At 40.6% G+C, this 21,945-nt stretch overlaps 1 protein-coding gene across 2 annotated transcripts in view; it reads left to right on the forward strand.

Moving 5' to 3' along the window:
- The window catches only part of gucy1a2 (guanylate cyclase 1, soluble, alpha 2), a 37,266-nt gene that overhangs the window by 1,921 nt on the left and 13,400 nt on the right, over positions 1 to 21,945 (forward strand). For both annotated transcript variants that reach the window (XM_037080891.1, XM_037080900.1), the window contains 3 exons: positions 9,074 to 9,135; positions 10,171 to 10,295; positions 12,917 to 13,827. In XM_037080891.1, the coding sequence (XP_036936786.1) occupies positions 9,074 to 9,135; positions 10,171 to 10,295; positions 12,917 to 13,827 (1,098 nt within the window). The remainder of the gene's footprint in view (positions 1 to 9,073; positions 9,136 to 10,170; positions 10,296 to 12,916; positions 13,828 to 21,945) is intronic.

Below are 21,945 nucleotides of genomic sequence, written 5' to 3' on the forward strand. Positions count from 1 at the left end.
TTTGACATACCCTTTACAATGAGAGCTGGGCACTTTTGATCGAATCAATGCCTGTTGGTCTTCAAAAGACATTGATTTTTCTGAGCGGCAGTCAATATGATGACAGCCGGAAGCATTTATTCCATTTCACACAGTCGACAAAGTTCAGGGGGAAAAGACAACATTGAAGCTCTTCCACAGGAGCACAATTTCCCCAGATACCAGACAACGTCTTTCCCCACATGTGTGCTGTGCTGTCTATGAAACAAAGGCTCTGTTTATCCTTCACTTCTGATAGCCTGAATCCTCTGGCAGATTATATAATAAATATGTTGTTGTGAGGGACAGAGGGAGAGAGAGAGAGATACCCATGCTCTGTCTGTGTAAATGTAATGATGTGAGGAGTGTGACGAATGAGCCCGTTTCCTTGGTCTCGGCTTCTATCTGTGTCTCAGTTGTACTACAGGCTGTAATGTAATAAAGCAGTTATTAGAGCTGAGCGCAATCGTGATGGATGGCATGTGATTAGCTAATTTGCTATTGCATAGTCTTTTGTGATTGAGTTTTGGGTTTGATTGCATCTCCTGTAATGTGCCCCCGTTGTGTAGGTCAGCAATTTAATATAAAATAAGTTGACAGACAGACAAACAGATGTCTAAGATGTGGACGGAACAGATTTGCAATATGAGGGAGGACTTTGACACAAGTAAATTATACCATAATCTCAAAGGCAGCTTCATAGTCAGGTGATATTAAGGAAGAAAGTTTAAAACTGTACAAAACTTCTGACATTAACCATTACATTAGGTTACTGCTTCATGCTATCAAAGATATGACAGGCTAAATCTGACATAGTTTTATCCACAGAGCTGAGATTACCTGCAAATATTTGAACACACCAGAATTCAGTGTGTACATGGAACATTTAATCTTTAGTAAAAATGATAGAAACCCAGCAATATGAAGCACAAAAGTTAAATGGCAATGACATACAAAGACAGACTTTGGTTGTATTTAAAAGTCACAAACTCTCTCACAAATATTTTCCTACATGATTGTTGCGTCAACTCTCAGTGACTGTATAAATTATGGACTGAGTTTTTGGGTCTGAAAAATGAAGCATATGTGGAAGTGCCTTAAACCTGCATTGTATCTTATAGTCAGCAGGGGGCAACTTGACTGGTTTCAAAAAGAAGTTTGATTGTATGCAAGCTGATTAGAAAATGACCCCTCCTCTCACTTGAATAATTATCTTAGTAAACTGTTTCCTAATGACTGTATAATCTTGGTCACTAGCATGGGCGAGGCTCAGCACCCCTAAAACTTGGAGTAAGAAATGCTGTAATTCTAAAATTTTTGTTCGTCTTTGACAAGGTTGAAAATGTCCAAAACATACCGTACATGAGACAAACCGTAGTTTGTGGTTTAAAATGGACAAAAATGAAAAACAATGGCATCATCCTCTTCTCACCTGCTACTTCTCCTCTGTAGTGCACCGCTCCGCAGCCCAACCGTTGTCCAGTGCGACACACGCAGAGTGAGAATCCATTTAGTTATAGTGTTGTGAATCAACTAAGTAAGGTGCTCCAAAGCTGGGTCTCACACTTCTTTCGTTTTACCTGGAGTTGTTCCGATTCCAATACTGGAGTACTGGAATCCAGGCACTGTTCACTAGTTAGCTCCATTAGCCTGGTTAGCTCCGTTAGCGCCATTAGCGTGGCTACAGTCGAACTTTAGAGGTCCGTTTATTAAACAGAAACAGCAGCGCAACAAATAAATTGGGTACCTGTGTAATGCGTACGTGTGTCTCTGTTGTTAAATTTTATCATTACTTTGAGACTCATTTTAACAATCGGGAGTCATGTAAACATGACGTCACGTGCGTCTTTTCTGGTCAGTCGTCATGGAAACATGAAGTCCTGCTAGTGGTGCGGTGGTTGGACCAGAGTGAACATAAACATGTGTACGAGCTGAAAAACTTAACGACATATCACTGTATACCACCAGTATGTGTGAAAACACTCACTGTGGCTTTTTAAATGAATTGTTATTTATTCCTAGATTTATGTCTGTTATTTTTCAGTTGTATCTATCAAACTGGACAATAACAGAAAGTTAAATGATTTTCTTTTGCTGTATTCTTTCATGTTTTACAGAAGATTTTACCTGAACCAGGCTTTGCAACAATAATAATCACATCACATTCATACAGGCGTAGTAGTATATACCACACACACACACACACACACACACACACACACACACACACACACACACACACACACACACACACACAGCAGGTATATATATATATATATATAAAGGCTATTTATAACACACAGGTATGAGCTGTGTGAAAGATAACTCCTAGTGTTACTCTGTGTGTGTGTGGCCTGCCAGTGACCGATGGACATATGACAGTTCTTTAAAAGAAAAAAGACAGATATTCAGGTGAGAGACTAGGGACAGTCCATAATGACCTCTATGTTGTTGTTTTTTATCTTCTTCTGAAAAGTGTTAAGCTTAAGTAACAGTTAATATAAACAAGCTATCTATATGTTGCATCAAATTAGTTATGTAGGCAATGGTCTCCTGCTTTTATTTTTATATTTCAAACCTACACCTACAGGTTCTCTTGTGAAAGGAATTTGTGATTAAAAAATGTGTTTCTAAGCCCAATACTACTACTGCTACTGCTACTACTACTACTACTACTACTACTACTACTACTACTACTATAATAATAATTATTGTCATTATAATAATAATAATGATATATTTAAAATGACCTCTGTTTGCCTTTTGATCATATCCTTACAGTCTGTAAAAGCTGGTGTTCTGGAAAGGTCTCCAAACAAAGAAAAGAGGATAAAAAAAATCTGGATTTTGGTGTTAGTTGAACCAATGTTAAAATGATAAAGTTATTTTTCAATAGACATATTTTTTGTTTTTGTGTGAAAAAAGGGTGGGTGGTGGCCGTGGGGCTCATTGGGTCCTGAGCACCCCTAAAGCTCTGACCCTTGAATCATCCCTGGTCACTAGTTTCAAATCTTATTCATTACAGCATTATGTTCATTTTGTAAACTATGGTCCTCTAGAGTAAATTGCATTTTCCCAGGTTTTGAGACAGATCCTGTCAATATCTTCATCTTCATCATCATCTCTACTCTCTCTTCCAAATATGGTCACTTCTGGCTCCAAAAAAACAAGATGGTGAAGTTTGTGATGCCAGATTTGAGGCTTTAAAACTGTAACATTCTACAAACCAATGTATCATAGTGGATTTACACTAGTCTACCCTCGAGCAAAATATCTCTCTGATTGGTTTGAATAATGTTCAACTTTGTCCACCAATTATGTGTAAACCTGCACTGTCTGCAAACTGTTACAATGATCCTTAGAGAAATTAAAAATAGTTTTCTTTAATCAAACAATTCGTTATAATTTCACAAATTGATATGTCCTGACAGACGATATAAACATATGAAATATAGGTAATTTTTTTTGAAGAATTCAAGATAAACAAATGTACACAGTAAGATAACCTTCAATTTTCATACCATGGTATACCTTGAAACCCCGATACCACTGCAACCTGAGTATGTTGCACATCATAAGCCAGAATCAGTTGTCACGGACAGCACTGTTATGCTTTTGTCAGTAAAGATAACCAAAACTAAGATCTGAATTGATCAAATTGGTGTTGATTCACAGCGGTACCAGTAGTACTAGCAAACAGTCCACAATACTGTGAGCCATTTGAGTGTTGATAAAAAAATGCTGCATAATTCACCTCTAATGTGTATCTTTAGTCTTAATAATAGAAAAACAACCACTGTAAACTATGAAGCTTTAAAACTAAAAGTGATCCCCAATGAGTGTACAGTGCAATCACTTAGTAATTGACAGAGATTGAAATGGATGGAAGGGTTAATAATAGACTAATAGATAAATAAACATTTCTGAGCTTTACTCATTGCTTCTAATGGCTTCTAGGTTTATTTATGTATCTTAACCACATGATACAAGCAATGCGGTGTTGTTGAGTACAGGAGGGCGTGGGAATATGTTTCTCCATATTGCAAATGCTTCGACCCTGTAGTCCCATCCCTGGGAGAAATAGAGATAGAGAATCCATATAGGAGAGCAGTGATTTGTCAGTCTTCGTTTATTTTTGCTGCCCTGGCACAACCTCACAATATAATGAAATTCAACAGCACAGCTAAAAATCTGAAGTTGGTGTATATTGAGAGGACCACTGAGAGCCAACTTCAGCTCTCAGCGGCAGCTCTTACTGGCCCTGATCTTTAGCAGCTCTGTGAAAAAAAACAGGGAAGAGGGGACACTTAAAGACAGGTTTGAATAACACAGTTATGATAATATCAAGCATTTATGTGAGGGCAGCATTGCGTTACTATGTTGTGTGTGTCTCTTTGTATGGCAAGTATCTGTTTGCCTGCCTGTAACTGTAATTATAGGCATTTGCTGGACATCGATGGAGCCCCTTTTTTAAAATGTATATATGAGGGTCATTATGGTGTTGTGCTCTGGTCACAGGGACAGTGAAAGGGTAAATGCCCAAGGTCTTTTTTTCTGTGTCTGAAGGATGTATGTGTGTGTTAGGCTGGAATGGCTTAAACTCTAGTGGTTGGAGAAAAAATGTAATAAATTTCTTTAATTTCATGACTCTTCATCTTACAATTCCTGAATTGATTATTTGATTCCTGAAACGACTTTTTGTATTGAGGAAATTATTCAACTTTTTCCCAATGTCTGGTGCATTACTTTTTCCAATTTTTGTCCTTGGGGTCGCCTGCCCTGCTTGTTTTAGATGTTTCCCTGCCCTTCCCTTTCCCTTGAAACACAACTGATTCAAATGAATGGGTGGTTCTGAGGCTTCAGCAGAGCTTGATGACATTTGAATCATGTGTATTTCAGCAGTGAAACATGTAAGACATGTAAGACAGGGCCCCCGAGGACCAGGATTAAAAAACACTGATCTAGCGTTAAAAGAGCAAACAAAAATCTCAATAAATCACCATATTTAGGAATTGCAATACATTTCAAATTGGCACCAAAGTTTCCGGATGGCCCTATTTAACTCTCTCTGCCAGCCAGACATTGGATTTCTGCCAACGGGTGATTAATGCTTGTCCACTTTCGAAATACATTAACATTGATGGTGCCATCAAAATGTTTAATTGCCGCTGTTAGTAAGAACGTACAGTAGCCAATTAGCATGTAGTATATACTCACTCACTCACTCACTCACTCACTCATTCACTCACAACACAACACAACACAACACAACACAACACAACACAACACAACACAACACAGCACAACACAACACAACACAACACAACACAACACAACACACTGTTTATTATCTTTTTTGTTCTCTCTCTCTCCCACACAAACACACCACTCACACACACACCGGCTGCGTGCAGCGGCAGTGTCTGTTGTTGACTGCAATGGACCGTGACAGAGAGAACAGAGCATGCTCTCTGTGGTTGTCTTCACCCGGACCACCCTGACCCAGAAGCAACAACACACACACACACACTTACATGTGTGCAAACATTAATTTTCTGTCTCCCTCTCTTAGTTTCGTGGCCATTAGCTTAGTGACCCATGACACTGCTCAAAAGGCCCTGAGTGTTGGCCACAAATATAAAAAGTGTGAGAAAACTGTGTGAGTGTGTGTATTCAGAATCTGCGTCTTCCCTAACAGGTGCCAAATTCAGTCAGGAGAAGATGTATCTTGCCTCTAGCTAGTATAGTCATAATAGGGGTTTGGTCATGGTGCCATTGGTCATGGAAATGTTTCAACACCACTTTGTATGAGTTGACCTGTTGAAGTGGTCTGTCTTTTTTGGTGCATATTTAAAAGAATGGAGCTACCGTCTAGGCATCAGATAATCTAAACATGACAAGGTGGTCAATCTACTGACATGTCTTACACTTGAATACCGATTTCTTTACTTACTAATGTCGTAGGGTATGTAACCCGAACCTTGAGTACTCATTTGTGAATGCTGACAAACATTGCTGCTGGTGTGATCCCATTGCAGGATCCCATTGGTCTCAATAAAAAGACATACAGTAGTTCTCCAAGTGACCAGTAAGTAAACTTGGACTATACTCTGTGAACTAGAGCGCAGCTTGGGCCACATTTTTGTGTCCAAACCGACTGAATCAGAGACACTAATAATGAACCACGACTGAAGCTCGACAGCAGTTAATTTAAGCTGCAGCACTGAGTTTGTGTTTTCCTATCATACAGTTGTTACCATGGTTGCAGCGTGCCTCTTTACCCTAGTTATAGACATGTACAAAAAAAGTTTTGTATCTATGGTTATATTGATATGACTGAATCTGACCTGCACCTGGCATGTCCCGGTCTGGGTTGGATGTTATGGATGACCATAGGCTGCAGACTCTCGCAAGGGATTTGATGTGCACATCCTCTAAATCACTACTCTGTGTTCAGACCTGTGCATCAAGCAAGTGGATTGATTATTTGATTCAACTCCTGCTTGTCGTGTAATTCCAGCTTTTATGGAGTTAAAGAGTTCACTGAAATGTTTCAGGACAATAATCACCTGTGCCATGTCCGATGCAGTGGGTCCTTACACAGCTGACATGCCAGTCCTACACTGTCTTATTAATTGCTGTGCCTCAAAAATCCTGGTGTAAAGCAGATGTCAACAGAATTGTTTTCTTTGTACCTGCTTTGTTACACTCTTCCTCCCCCACAGAGAGGCCTGATGCATCTCATGCTGGGATTTATCTGGCAGGGTCTCATCTGGTTCCTATTTCCTTTAGTAGCGACATCAGCTATCCAACTGAGCTGAAGCACCACTACCCACTGCTCTGTGACCATAGACCACACCAGTTTACACTAATGGAAATTTGGAAGAGGGAGATACAATAAAAAGGAGGCAAGGAGGAGGTGGTCCACTATGCAAATGGTGGGTCTACATGCAATTGAAAGGGTATGACGGACTCTCACGGGGAAAGAAAGCAATGCAGAGCAACAGAGCAAGAGGAATGGAGTGAGTATTGGTGAGATTCTGCTCCCCTCCCAAGGTAAAGAAACAGAGCAAACAAAAGAGACAGAGTGCTTTGGGTAAAGGAGAGAGAGGGCACGGGTGAGATTAAGGGGGAGAGGAGAGTGTGTGTCAGGGTGTGTCTTAAAAGAGAAAAAACTAAATTCCCGTTGGACACATTTTGTTTTAATCTTTCCTTACATGCTATTTTTCCTGTCTACACTGTATCATCACGCCAAGATAACATAATCACATTTATTTGGTAACATTTAATTTATTGCCACAACTCTGTTTTACAATGTTATATTATGTTGCACTGATCAATAGATGTTGTAGTGGTTTAACATTATCCAAATGACCAGGTGATCCAGAATTGGTCCACCAGCTGTCAACCAAATCCTTCGCTCTAAGCATGTTTGTGTGTGTGTGTGTCTGTGACTGCTTCAGATTCATGTGCAATGGGGTATGGAGTTGTGTGTGTACAGTAAACATGCCAGCGATTGCAACAATACAGACTAATGATGATGTATGTGTACAGTATGTTTGCTTGTGTGTGTGTGTGTTAGCGCCTGTGTGTTTGGTCATGTTGTAGAATCGTGTGCACACACACTATTATGTGCATGTTCTGTGGTAAATGAGTAGCCAAATCAAGGCCGCAGTATGAGGAGATCGTCATGAGAAAACACACATGCACACGTACTGTAGGCATTCACACCAACATGTACGTGGGGAATAGAGAGGAGAAGGTGGAGTAAAAGCATTTTTTTTGCTCACAAATAGACTGTGAAAATATGGCCTGCTGGGTATTTTTTAAGCTACCCATCTTACTCCCGTTGTCGCTAAGGCTTGGTGTAGCTTAAAGTGGTAATATTTTGGTATCAGCAGGCGTTGTTTCAAGTGGCTCTGACTATATTTATTAGCATTGTTGAAGACATGGACATAAGTACGGAATAAAGAAAAACAAGTCACTACTGAGAAGAGAAGCTGTGATACTATTTCCCATTGGTTAGTGACAATATGATGTCTCACTCTTATTTAATTCAGTATGCTCGTCACCTTTTAAAAACACCTGCCAAGTTACACACATCCAGATTTGTTCTCTGAATGCACACACTCTGTTCCTCATTTCTCACAGCCCCATGCTTTTGCTCTACAACCCCACAACTCACTATCTCTCTTGGCCGCCCTCTGTCACTTTACACACAAGCACACACAAAATCACTCTTGCAACTGTCCGGAGTGGGTGGAGGCCTCTGAATGACCTCTCCAGCTGGCACACAGAGTTTTAGTATTGTCACTACAGCCTTGCATTTGAGCTGTATCACATAATCACATTGGACCCGCCCTCTCAGGCTTAGTCTGTCAGCGAGGCCAAAGACACCAGCTTCACAGACAGACACAGATAATGCAGGCGTGTATATGGTCAACCTTTAAGCTTTATTAGTATTTCTAATGTTTATTTGTTTATTTTGTAGGCATTTGAAAGAAGGATGTGAAGGAGATAAAAACGATCTCTTTCGATAGGGGCTAATTATTTTTTCCACAAACACGGGGCTATTAGGAGAACTCCTCCTTCATGACACTCACAAAGATAAAATGAGATGAATTACATTAATAGTAATTATATTATGAAATTTTAATACATATCATCTTGATATAAATTTGCAGAAATGGGTAGTATTTCACTTTTAGCTTATTGGGGTCTGTACACTTACAGATAGACCTTTTCCACAGCAGACATTTTTAATTGTCATATAAGAAAAACACCTTATGTGACACTGTCCTATTCATGGGTCCCTGTAAGTCATGACAGTACTACAGTGAGACAGCATGTGCAGTACCAGAAACCTGAAACTAAAGTATCTGAATGGGATTCAGCCAATGTTGACTTTATTAATTACAATGCAACATCACTTGAAGTGAAAGTCTAGCATGATTGTTGGTTTGCTAGGATGGTCCAGTTACACATGAAGTGGCTGATAATGGGAACTCAATAAATTACATGTATGCTTGACTGATATTTCCGCTTCTTCTTGCAGACACAGACTGTTCAGGAGGCTCTACAGCGAACTCTACAATTCTATAGACAACAAGAAATCAGGTGAGAGTCAGGTGTCCGCTTCTGTCTGTCCCTGCACTCACTTGCTGTCTGTCCTCTGTCTTTTTCTCAGCGTCCCTATCACTCATTTTCTCCCCTTTGCCTTTATTTTGGCAGTCCGTCCATCACACATGTACACACCTGTTCAGTCTCTGTTAGCCCATCACTGTCTCGGCTACTTCTCATTCTCCCTGCTCCCTGCTCCCCGTCCTGACACAGTGAGACAGACACTTAAAAAGACACACTTCACCTTCACCTTTTGTCTCTGCCTCTCTCTCTCTCTCTCTCTCTCTCTCTCTCTCTCTCTCTCTCTCTCTCTCTCTCTCTCTCTCTCTCTCTCTCTCTCACTGTCCCTTCATGTAAAAATAGTAAGATTGTGTTGTCCATGAAGGACACTGGAAAGTACACCTATTTGGAGCATAAAGGTTAGAAATCAAACTTTTATTCAAATTTACTGACTGACAAAATACATCTGTGTGGGGGAGTGAAAGAGCAGTATTTGCTTCTCCCTTATTACCACTGTAAAGGTGACCTTGAGCACATTTCCTTGTCTTTCTGTGGTCTAGCTGCTTCAGTGGATCTGCTTTGTGAACCTACATAGGCTGATCAAACCGTCGGGTCATGCGAATCACGAAAAAAAAAAACCCCAACAACAACAACAACAAAAAAAATACACATTTTTCTTGCTTATTTGTTATCACCCCATTAAGTAGAAGAATGATTTTGAAAATCAGCAGCAATGTGTCTTTCCTGGAAAAATGTCAGATGAACCTGTAACAGTAAGGTGTTTTGAGTGGATCTACATTCCTATGAGGGAGTAATCTGAAAAAAATGGTGGCAGTACTATTTGTGGTGAATAATTGTGCAGTTTGATGGCTTTTGGTACAAAAACAAGCACAACAAAAGAAAAATTGTTACATCTTCAGGTGATAAGTTGGAGGTTTCATCCTATTGTGAGCACTATTTTTTAGTCCTTATTTGCTGATTGCTAATCAGTGCTTATCCTGTGTTTGTGTTTGTTTTTTATGTCTTTGACAGGTGTCAGGAAGTTGGCAGCGAGGACCGGCGAAGGGAAAAGAGAGAGGATAAGTGCCCGTTTTTAGAAAACTCTGGTTCAGAGGAAGACATCCTACAAATCCTTCAGTATATGGCCACCATACTGGGTAAGAAAATGAAGTAAAGTAAGATGGCTGTGTGTATTATTATGTGTTTGACAGTGATACATGGTAATAAATTTGTGTTTGTACTTTTCACCCCTCTGTTTCTGGCAGTGTTCTTTTCATATTGTTGCACCAGATCGATTGTATTGTACTGTGTTATTTTTAATGCCACCAAGACACACGTAGACAATACATCTCTTTTTTTCCCCCATGCATGTCCTTTAGTATCAGTGTTGTTTGTTTACATGTGCACGTGGACAATCCTCCCCAGAGACTAGACCTCTAAAACACACTTTTGACACTTTTAATGAAATAGGGAAATACAGTATCATGACCTAGGTAGCGCACATACAGACACAAAAAATATTATTCAAACATGCAAAAACACACGCACACGCTGTGTGACTCACTCTCAAGGCTTACACTGTCTCTGTGGCCTAACATGAAAAAAAACCACAAACACCGACACACACAGTGTCCTTGTGAGTCACTCAGTACAGCTTCATCCTCACAGATCTCTTCCTGCCTCTTTTTACAGTCCTTTACCTCCTTTTCTGTCCTGTCTTTCTGTTATGCAGAGCAACCACCACTGAATACAAAAACTGTATACTGCTACTGTATTTAACTTCTCTGTCCTACAGGCATCCTCTTATCTATCTGCATCACACATTTTGCCTCAGCTTAGCCTCCCCTCTCTTTGTCTTCTTCTGTCTTTGCTTGCAAATCCTCCCTCCTCATCTCTTCATCTCTTTCAACCTTCCTTGTGTGTTTTTCTATCACCGTGTTCTCTCTCAGTCTCTCTGAGTTTAACCATTTATCCATCCATTTTATGCCACTTATCTTGGTGCAAGTCATGGTGGCAGCAGGCTAAGAGAGTAGCCTAGACATCCTTCTCCCCTGCCACCTCCTTCAGCTCTTCCAGGGGGATTCTGAGGAGTTCCCTGACCAGATGGAATATATAATCCCTACAGCATGTTTTGGATCCAACAAATCCATGCCAGTGAAGAAGTCTGTGCCCAAACCACCTCAACTGACTTATTTCAGTCAGAGTGACTGTAGTTCTACTCTAAGCCTCTTATTGATATCCAGGGTCCGTCTTTCGTTCCAAGGGTTGAGCCCAGCCATCCTGCAAAGAAACTCTCCTTTGGCCACTTTCATTTATGTCTTTTCTCAGTCAATAGCCAATGTCCATGACCATGATAACTGAACATAAGAGTGCAAATCGACTGAAAGCTTCCCTGTAAGAAAAAGTAACCTGTTCCCACCAGTAGTTTGGTAAAATACCCATATCATGTCAATGACACACAAATCCATTGTATTTTGCCTGTGTCATAGTAAACTGATCTGATTTTGTCCAGTTTTTAACAAGCCCATTGGACAACTTGTGTCTTTGAGTAGATGAAGGGACTTTTCTGTGACACGGGGAGGTTTAACACTGGGGTCACTGGAAGCCACTGCACCCCGGCCATGAAAATACCAACATTTCTTCCACGGGGTTTGGGCATGATGTAGGTTTAAGTTGTAAACCTGCATTATAATCAGTCTATCTTGACACTTTAGTCCTATCGCCCACCATAGGTTGAGCAAATTATGGTTGCATCTATTTTTGGGACTATTTGTTCAATATGGACTATATATCGTATACATAATATGTAGGTTATATTTATATGTGAGGTTGCTATGTCATGGATTGCTGCCGAACAAAGTTTTGTGTATTATGCAATGACAATATCTGTCCTGTCACTTAACCAGTCACAGCATTTTCCATGGTAACAGGATGTTAATCCTCTTTCACAGAGCGATTCATATGCCTTATCATTCATTCATGAAGATCTAGGATACTGTGTGAATATAACTAATGCTGTTATTATTGCCAAGCCCACTTAGCTAGCACTTCTAAAGCCTTGAAACTACTGCTATTGTGTCAGTTATTATAACACTGGTATCACCCATAATCATTTCACCAGTAACTTCCCAGTGACATCCCCAGGAAACTTGTGGATAAATGTAAATTTGACAGGTGTTTTCAATGGTTGATTTGCAGTTTCTTTTCCTATATGTCTGTGCCCCACTAAGTCACTATCAATCCTTTCCGAATTTTGGTTTTGTTCTTGTACATTTTTGGATTGTTCAGATTTTGTTCTATTTCATGGTGTCAGGTTTTATTTATATTAAACGTCAATGTTAATTTTGCCATAATCCTTTAATCCTATTTTTTCTCAGTCATGATTCAGTCTGTAGGCATGTGACATGATTATATTACCTTATCAATATTCATTACTTAGCAAGGCTTTGATGTTTGATTACTTTGAACACTGATCTTCTATGGTTGATATGCTTAGAATTATTTTTGCTGATATTTTAAATCTTGGCCAAGACATGACACGGAGTAGAGTTAACATCTCACATAAAAGGAAGCTTTAACAGGAAATTATTATACATAGTTTGTAGCAGATTTCTGCATTGAGAAATAATACTGAAAGACAGTGAACCTAGATGCAAGTGGTTCATGTGGGCAGGTGAGGTTTATTGTTGTGTATATATGACGTTATACTATGATGTTGATCATTTGTGTGTATCCTCAGAAGAGTGCAATTCTGTATTTTGCTTCTCCTTTTTCACAGGAGTACCATTTTGTGAGCTGCGTGAGCATTTCGGAGAGGAGTTCTTTGGCCTTTGCTTTGAAGAAAATGAGCGAGTGCTTCGGGCTGTGGGCGGTAACCTCCAGGACTTCTTCAATGGCTTTGACGCCATTTTGGAACACATTCGCACCTCCACGGGGCGCCGTGCCTCATCCGAGAGCCCTTCCTTCCAGTGCAAAGATCCACATGAGGAGGAGAAAGGAAGAAGAAAATTGGACAAAGTTGGAGAGCAAGGAGAAAGAGATGGTAGAGGGAAGGTGTTGCTTCTTCATTGTTTCAACCCTGCCCCTGTTGTTGGATTGGTCATGCCGGGGTTAATCCGAGCAGTTGCCAGGCGGATCTTTCATTCAGAAGTTGAGGTAGAAGAGGTGCCACCTCTAACTCCCTTATTGCCCAATGAAGATATAGAACACACGGACGGTGACTCTGCAACCCCCACCCCAACTGCGTCCCCCACTGCCTCACCCTCCTCATCCCCATCCCCTCCCTCTCCTTTCCCGACCTCTGTTCCCACAGTTTGCTTGTCTTTCCAAATCCAGGAAACACGCCCTCCTTCCTTCTGCTCTTTCCCAAATGCTCCCTCGGTGGCCACTAAACGCATCCCCCCCTCACTCTCCACCAACCCCAGTGATCTGCGCATCGGCCTGGCCACGTTTTGCCGTGCCTTTCCATTTCACCTTGTTCTGGGGCCTCGCATGGAGTTACTGCAGCTTGGAGAAGGGTTGAGGAGACAGGCGCGTATTGAGCCTCACCGGAACTTCTCATTCAGGGACTGTTTTGAGATTGTCTCGCCCAAGATGGAGCCTTCGTTCCAGGGCATACTCCTGAGGCTCGCGTCCCCTTTTACAATCCGTACAAGACCTGACACCACACAGGCTGGCACCAAGGAGAAGGTAAAGAAACGCTACAGATGACGCTGTTTCTCACATGCTGCTTTTATTATTGTTTTAATGCACCATGTCATTTGCAGTGCCAACCCATTTTAGCAGCACATTATTAACTGTTAATTCAGGTTGTGCACTTTGATACATGATGTGCTCAGCTTGTGACACAATCAAGTACAAAACTTTCTGTACTGTCAATGTAACATTGTCAAATGTAACTTTCATTGGAAGCAACAAATGGAAGATTGTGCAAGAAGGCCACAGTTCGATTCACTCTCTGGTTTGTTACAAATGTCCCTAATGAATGCTAACACAAATTTACGGAGTATTCGCTTCAAGAAGAGGTCTGTAAAGGCAGAGTTCAGAGCGCAGTTTCCGGGTTTGGTATTGTTGAATACATAAATTACTCAGTTCTTAGTCTAAAGTTTGAGTGTATCATCTTCAAAAAAATAAAGAAAATCAGACTGCTGATGCCACAGCACATCCGCAAGCCAGTGACGTATGTGCATGGGAGGAATGAGGTTTGAACTGGTTCCAGTTTGCCGGAAACAATTAATCAATCTGAGTTGTATGCTATATCCAGTTCTTTATTGATTGGATGGTCTCTGCGGGCTGTCAGTGTCAGCACCAAACACCCTGATGCTAAACAGAACGGACAGAAAGGAGACTGATCGGCCCAGTCGCAGTGCTGTGCGATGTTGTGTGTGTGTATGTGGGCTATAGTTGAGGATGGACTATTATTTTTTTTATAATACGGTCACACCAGTTCATTCTGAATTAAAGGTGCAGTTATAGTGGAAACATGCTGACTGAGGCTGCACTACAGGGGAAAAAGCGTTTGTCTACTATTGCAGAGCACAAATGGTACTGTTCTTGTTTGGGAAGCTCTTGAGGGATCATATCCTGGTCTTGTTTTGGTGATGGATGCTTTAAGTTTTGCTATTTGTTCCATGTACATTCCTGCTGACCTTAGTTTTGGTTCTAGAGCTATGATAGTTTGCAGCACTGTTTTTTATATCAAGGTACCTATGCACTGGGACTGCTCTTAGATGTTCAGTTCAAGAGGGGGTGGTATGGCCGATTTATTGACTATTGGCTTTTTTCCAGCTTCAAATTATTGTTATTATATCCACTCCACATCCATCGGTACATCACTACATTAGTGTGTCACTTGTACTTGTGAACTTGAAGCTATGAGAAATTCTGTTTGAGTAAACACCACAAAAGTGAATCATTTATATGGGCTCCTCTCACTAAAGTTATTTGCACTGTAATGTACTGTAAAAAAAACAAGATAAGATAGTGTTTTCTGCTTTGTGTACATGGATCTCTAATTGAGTAAATTTTGGTCTGGCTTTGACCAGAAACACAATCCCAGGGGGATCCCATACATATATACTATATACATATAACATTCCACATACTCTCAGAAGTAGCAGCAGGATTCTCCTTTTCACAATTAAAGCTGAGTACCGCTACAGTACATCTTCTCTCTAGCTTTCATCTACTCTCTGTCAGTGTCACTCATAAATTTTCTATAATTCCCACTCCCTCTCTGCTGCTTACCAGTCTCCAGCTTTTCTTTCCCACAAAGCTTTCCAAGGTCTCCTTTGCATATTCCCAGCTTTTCAGTTACGTAATCAGATGGTGAATGATTCGAAAATGAGTTAAAGTTGTCAAAAATTGAAATGTGACAACAGCTGGTCCAATAATGCTTCCTCTTCAGTTAGTATGACTTCCCTGACAAGACCTTGACTTTACCCTGCTTTTTATGTTTTAAAGCAATGGTTTACTTTACTTACTGGGCACATTCTTAGTACAAGAGTCCAAGACACAATAATAACATTCCTGCCCTTTAGCTTCTTTTTTTGTTGCTTTTCGATCTATTAGTTGTATTGATGATGTTATAAATTGCTGTTTCTTCACTGATCAGAATAGCATGATATTGTTGCTTTTAAAACATAAAAAAAGTGTTTTTTCGTTATCTTTTTAAATAAGCAAATGTCTAATGTTAGAACTCTAGCCTTTTTTGATGCCAGATGAGTGTGGTGGCCAGCCTATATAAATTAAAACAAGATAAGGATGAGCAGAACTTTCTGTGATCTGGTTTGGTGCATTGGCCCTTTAATCGTCTGTCTTCTCATCTCACCACAGAAGAGATACGTCAAAAAGGTACTGGTCGAGAAAAGGTACTTTAGCACATTCATGCTGGTTACACTGAGTCAGTGTAGCTGCCCTCTCTATTCCCTTTTGTGTGTGTTGTCACCTGTGATCAGAAACTGGCACTACACTGACAGTGAGGATAGACACTGCCTCCAAGCTGCAAACAACTAGACAGCCGGAAGATCTGTGTTGCAGTATGGGTTTGTGTTTCTTTATCTTTGTCATATGAATCTTGTGTCACCTGGGCAGAGAAGCAGAACAAAGAGAAAGAGAAAGAGAAGGATGGGCTGACATTTTCACCAGAAAGGGCAGCGAGAGAAGGCGACAGGCCAAGGTAAAGAGGCCACAAAAGAGCAGTCCCCTGCACTGCAGTGTGTGTTTATTTTAGTGGCCTGTAGTGGATTTTCAGTTTGACTCCTTTCCTGTCTTCGCCCAGGGACATGGGCTGTGCAAGAGACATCAAGATCTACTGAAAAGGTCAAATTGCATCTTTCTCTATCTGCTTAGTGTGAGCGCTGTGGTCAGCACACAGGGGAGTGGACACAGGTTGCACTGTCAAATGCTGTCATCTTACCAGTGCTCAGTGTTCCTTTGTTGGTTGGTTAGTTTATCAGTAGAATTAAACAAAATACGCTCAACAGATTTCCCCCGAAACCTGGACTAAGTTCTAAGTGTTGTATGTTTTTTTGGTTGTCAGACATAACACAGAAGGTAACATTCATGTGGAATTTAACTGACTTGATTACTGTAGCCGGGAAAACATAAACGTTGCTGCCGATTGTTTGGGCCAAGCATGGATGAAGATGTACTCACACTATGTGCTGATTTTTCTTTCTTTCTTTTAAAAATAACTGGATGAATAAGACAGAGAATCCATGAATCACAACACCTACCTCCAGTAGTGATGCCATTGCTGTAAACAGCCAAAAGTTCCCAGACTCTTTGGGTCACAGAGTCAAAAATCTGGATTAGTCAGTGCTTTTTTATGCTCCTGAAATTCCTAGCGAACAAATATGTGTGGATGTTAGACGTTAAAACAAAACAAAACAAAAAAAACATAGCAAGAGCTGAAGCCTAGACGAGCAGTTGTCTTCAGCTGATTTTGAACAGGAACAGTCCCTACTTTTCTCTATGACTTTTGTACCCGGTGTAATAGGCTAGTTAAAAAGGAAGATAGAGGACAAGGAGATACCATCAGGATGTACAAATCTGCTGTGTCATGCTTGTTACTTAACAAGCGCTACAGCATTTGTAAGGGTTGCTGCATGTGGTTTGTTTGTGTGCATGTGTGCACCTGCTCTTCTGAGTACAAAGAGAATCTTGACATTAGCACCACCTTTGATCTGATTCTAGATAAATCACTGCTGTGATGGTCTGTTTGTTCGGTGGAGAGTGCTTTGAAAATCACTGCCCTCTCTGTCTCTGTCTATTTTTGATACATTTACAAAACACAGCGAATTAAAATACAAGGGAGGAGGAAACAGAGGAATAGAGACAAGGAGAAAAAACTGAACATGGGAAAGACATTTGTAGTCTGATCGCGAAAGATAATTAGAACGGAAATGTGATGGTTGACTTGATACAGTGACTAGTGACTAGGAGATGATCAATTTTGATAAAACATATGAGAATAATGCATAATATTTATTTATTTAGATTATTTAGATGATTAAGTGTAGATGTAAATAACAGGCAGCATGAACAGTGCGTCCTGTAGATGAGTATCTTAGCTTTGCTAAACATCGTTTTTCCCCCCTAAAATCTAAATTTAAGCACAGCACTGAGCATATCCAGAGTGACCTTTAAATCCCTCGGAGCTTCCGACAGCCCGGTGAGGAGTGCCAAAGCCAAGAAGGTGTGTGTTTGGTGGTTACAAGTCCTTGCTGCTACAGTCATGAAACTGACTTGGCGAGACTGCCTCACTACCCCCCCTGCTCGGTGCACTGTCAGCTTCGTGGCGGCACCCTGCACACTGAATGAGCATCCTGTGGCAGCTGTGGCTAGCATTGTTCCCATTAGTTGGTGCTGGGCTATGAGTGACACCTCTTCAAATTCAGAGAGAAAAATTGTTAAAGCAGGTTTATGATGGTGGATATGGACCTGTATTGCCTTGTCTGGTGCAGACTGATTGTGTTCTTGTATTCTAATTGTATTCTGGTTTTAAGCAATGAAAAGCTACAAAAAAAACAAACAATTATTTCCTCTGTCAAGGAGATTATATTTCCACCCATGTATGTTTGTTGTTTGGTTGATTTGTCAGCAGAATTACACAAAAACATACTAGCAAGCTAATACCTAAGTGAGAGAGTGAATACAAGTTGACAAGTTTAAATTATGGTTGAATAGTGAGGTTTGGTTTACAATTTTTCATTCACAATGATAAAAGAAAAGTAGCAAATCTTTACATTTAAGAAGCTAAAACCCAACTGATGTTTGACATATCTGCCTGAAAAATAACTGAAATGTTGAATTGATTATCCAGATAGTTTGCTGTTAATTTTCTTTCAGTCAGCTAAACAATCAATGCAGCAATCCTGTCAGCTGACTACCTGTACCCACTTGCATGTAAACATCGTCAGTGTTTTTTTCATATTACTTGCATGGATCCGGCAGTATGCAACTTGCTTATCTCCCAAAGACATACATCAACCCCTGATTCAAGTCTAAAATGAATTTAACCTCACAGGTGTGACTGTTTGTGACATCAGCATTTAAAGCTCCCGCTGACTGTGGCCTGAAACAGCCAGGCACAAGGTTGTAGTATAGTGTTTATCGAAGCTGCTTGTTTGCACGTCTGTGGCTGTTTCTGTGTGAGAGTGGGATGCAAGAGTACTGCACAATATAGCCAGGGTCTGACAAGATAAGAGCATTGCAGCATTGTGTGTGTGTGTGTGTGTGTGTGTGTGTGTGTGTGTGTGTGTGTGTGTGAGAGAGAGAGAGAGAGAGAGAGGATGAGGGAGGCTGACTCATTGACTCTTTGCCGCTCGGTGCTTGTTCATGCAAATGAGAGTCTGTTGACATGCCAGTGTCCGCTCACAAAAGACGATCCATTAGCTGTCCGTTCCACCTCCTGCTATTCTTCTCTGCATCTTTCTCCATCGTACCTGTTCTCCATTTTCAAGTGTATTGGGTCTTCTTCTCCCCGTGTTCTCTCTCCTCTCTTCTCCTGACTCCCCCTCTCTTTCTGCCTCGATTGCCACCTCTGGCCCTTTCAGCTGTTTTTTTTTTCTCCTTCCCCCTCCCTTCCCTTCTTTTCGTCCACCTTCAGCTCCCTGTTGGCAATAGCAACCTGAATCTATACATTTTGATAATCCTAATACGGAAAAACTGAACAATACAGTATGGGCTGCTAAAGCCTTACTATTATAAGGTACAACAACACTGACATCTACAAGTGCAGTAAAAACAAAGATCCATCATGTTTAAACACAAAAATATACAAATCTCTATTGCAAGACAGTAATCAGTACATTTAATTAGAATACAGACGTTGGCTATAGATTATAACATATTGGATAATTGCTAGGTTAGTCCCCTGTTGATATGTCAAGGTCTGGAAAAGCATAGGACTAATGTTTAAGTTGCTATATTGATAGCTTCACTATTGCATTGTGGGTGTCTTTGGAGGTCTTAAAGCGAAACTCACCAAAATGCAACCTAGGCTTTATTTGTGAATATATATGAGTCAAACCCTCATATAAAAGCATAATTATGACGAAAGAGGCACTTTTAAGATTTACCGTATTTTCATTTTCAGGTCATTTTTAATGGGAGCGCTAAAGGCACTTTCATGATTGCATCAAAATGGCTATTTTTAAAACACTAAGAAGGCTCGACACAACATGAAACTTTGCTCGTAGTATCACCAGGGTCTCTACACATGAACACAAGCATTAAGAACATTGTTTGTGTACACAGTTTTCTAAAAAGAAAGTTTTTGAGCAACTCACGCTAGCAGTTGCTTGTTCCGCTAGTGTCGATCTCTGAATGCGACATAACCTGGCGGAGAGTTAATTTTGATTCATTCCTATCGAATTCTGAGTTCCAAATCACAAAAGCTGCATTTTCTTTCTTTCTTTCTTTCTTTCTTTCTTTCTTTCTTTCTTTCTTTCTTTCTTTCTTTCTTTCTTTCTTTCTTTCTTTCTTTCTTTCGTTCTTTCTTTCTTTCTTTCTTTCTTTTTTATAAATTGTGTGACAAACAGCATTATAGTGAAGTTCTGTAGTACTGCAGGGATGCCCAGTATTGTTGATGTTTTTAACCAAAAACATTCCCAATATATATGATGGTATAATCTTTTTGCTGCACAAGGCCTCCATACGAGCTATTTCCGAGCGTTATATATGTTATATAAACATATGGTATCTGTGAAGACATGTCAGAGTCAAATGTGCGGAACTACCTCGGAAAATTGTAATTTCCTTGTAGTGACAATGCAGTGACCTTTAACAAGCGCTCCGTGTAATGATGTGCTGTGAAGAAGCATCCATCCATCCAGCTATTTCAAGCTGGATGGATGGATGAGCTATACAATGCTCCCATCTCTCATCATTTTTCATTCAGAATTCCCACCGCACTTTCCATGCCTTACATCTCTCCCACCCTTCCCCCTCTTTCTGTATTGCGTTCTTTCCTAACCGCAATATTCCTTGTGCCCTTCCTTCCCCCTTCATTCACTCACCTCCTCTGTCTCTCTGCTGTGATGACAGGGATGCAGGCAGAAGGAGAAGAGAGTTGCTGAGTTAAACAGAGATGTACAACTAGGCCAACACAACTGCCTCAAGGGATGTGTGTATGTGTGTGTCTATGTATGTCTGTGTCTGTGCATCTGTGTCTGTGTGTGTGTAAATTTATGACAGAGTAAGACAGAAAATGAGAGTGACAGAGAAGCAGACAGACACTGAGAGTAAGGCGGTGAGACAATGGTATAATTATACCTACTGTACATGATTTGAAACGTCACCGGTGTGGTTAGAAATTTGAACCTTCATTGTGTAACAGGAAGAAGCAGTGACACAGTTATGCAAAAACTGTTTGAAAATTGACAGCCGTCGTCTTGCAGTCCTTGAAGGTTATGCCAGTTCTGCAGGATGGCTTGATGAAGATGTTGCCCACTGGCAGGGCCCCCCTCCTGATGCTGTGATACAGGGAAACCCACATTTGAGGCATTAGAGTGCACACAGGAAACTTACAGAGTCTGGCTTTCACCATGTGACCTTGGATTTAACTTGCTTTTTTGAGGTAGACCTGATTAGGCGTTATTCCAGCGAGTGCTTGTCAAGCAAAAGGGCACCTTGCAATTTTTAACGTGAGTTGCAAGACCTACAGTAGCAAACTGACTTTTGACAAATCACTTATTACCTGTAACTGTAGTGGTCTCATTCCACAAAATGTTATGTTTAGTTTTACACATGCTGAAGGTGCAAGATATCTCCTGATACCAAGTCAAAATGCATTTTCTTCAATCCACAAGTCAGATGTCAGCACAAAAATCTTTTTGAGCTATGACTACTGCTAGTTTGCCGCTGCAGATTTTAGGCGTAGAGTAGGCCAATGTTCATTTACAATAATATAGAATTACCATGGCTGCTGAACTACTGAAGATGTGTGTGCATGTGTGTGTGTGCGTGTGTGTATTTGTTTGTCAGTAGTTCATACACACCGAATCCTGCCAAGTTGGGTTTCAGGGAATGGGTGTGTCTTGAACTCGGACCCAGTGGGTCGTATGCTGCATATGTGCATATATGTTTGCATGTATAATTATGTGTATGTATGTCAGAGTTTCTGAGAAACAGACAGTCAGAAGCAGGCTGTGTAGCTCCCTGTTGGACGTATTCTCTGTGTTTGTGTGAAGGGAAATACTGTGTGTGTGTGTGTAGATGTAGACTGTATGTATTATGCAGACCTAGGAGAGCCTTGTGCTATAAATAAAACAGGGCTGCAGTGTGCTCACTGGCGGAATAATC

This window comes from Acanthopagrus latus, chromosome 2 (genome assembly GCF_904848185.1).
Source record: "Acanthopagrus latus isolate v.2019 chromosome 2, fAcaLat1.1, whole genome shotgun sequence".
Taxonomy (NCBI): Eukaryota; Metazoa; Chordata; class Actinopteri; order Spariformes; family Sparidae; genus Acanthopagrus; species Acanthopagrus latus.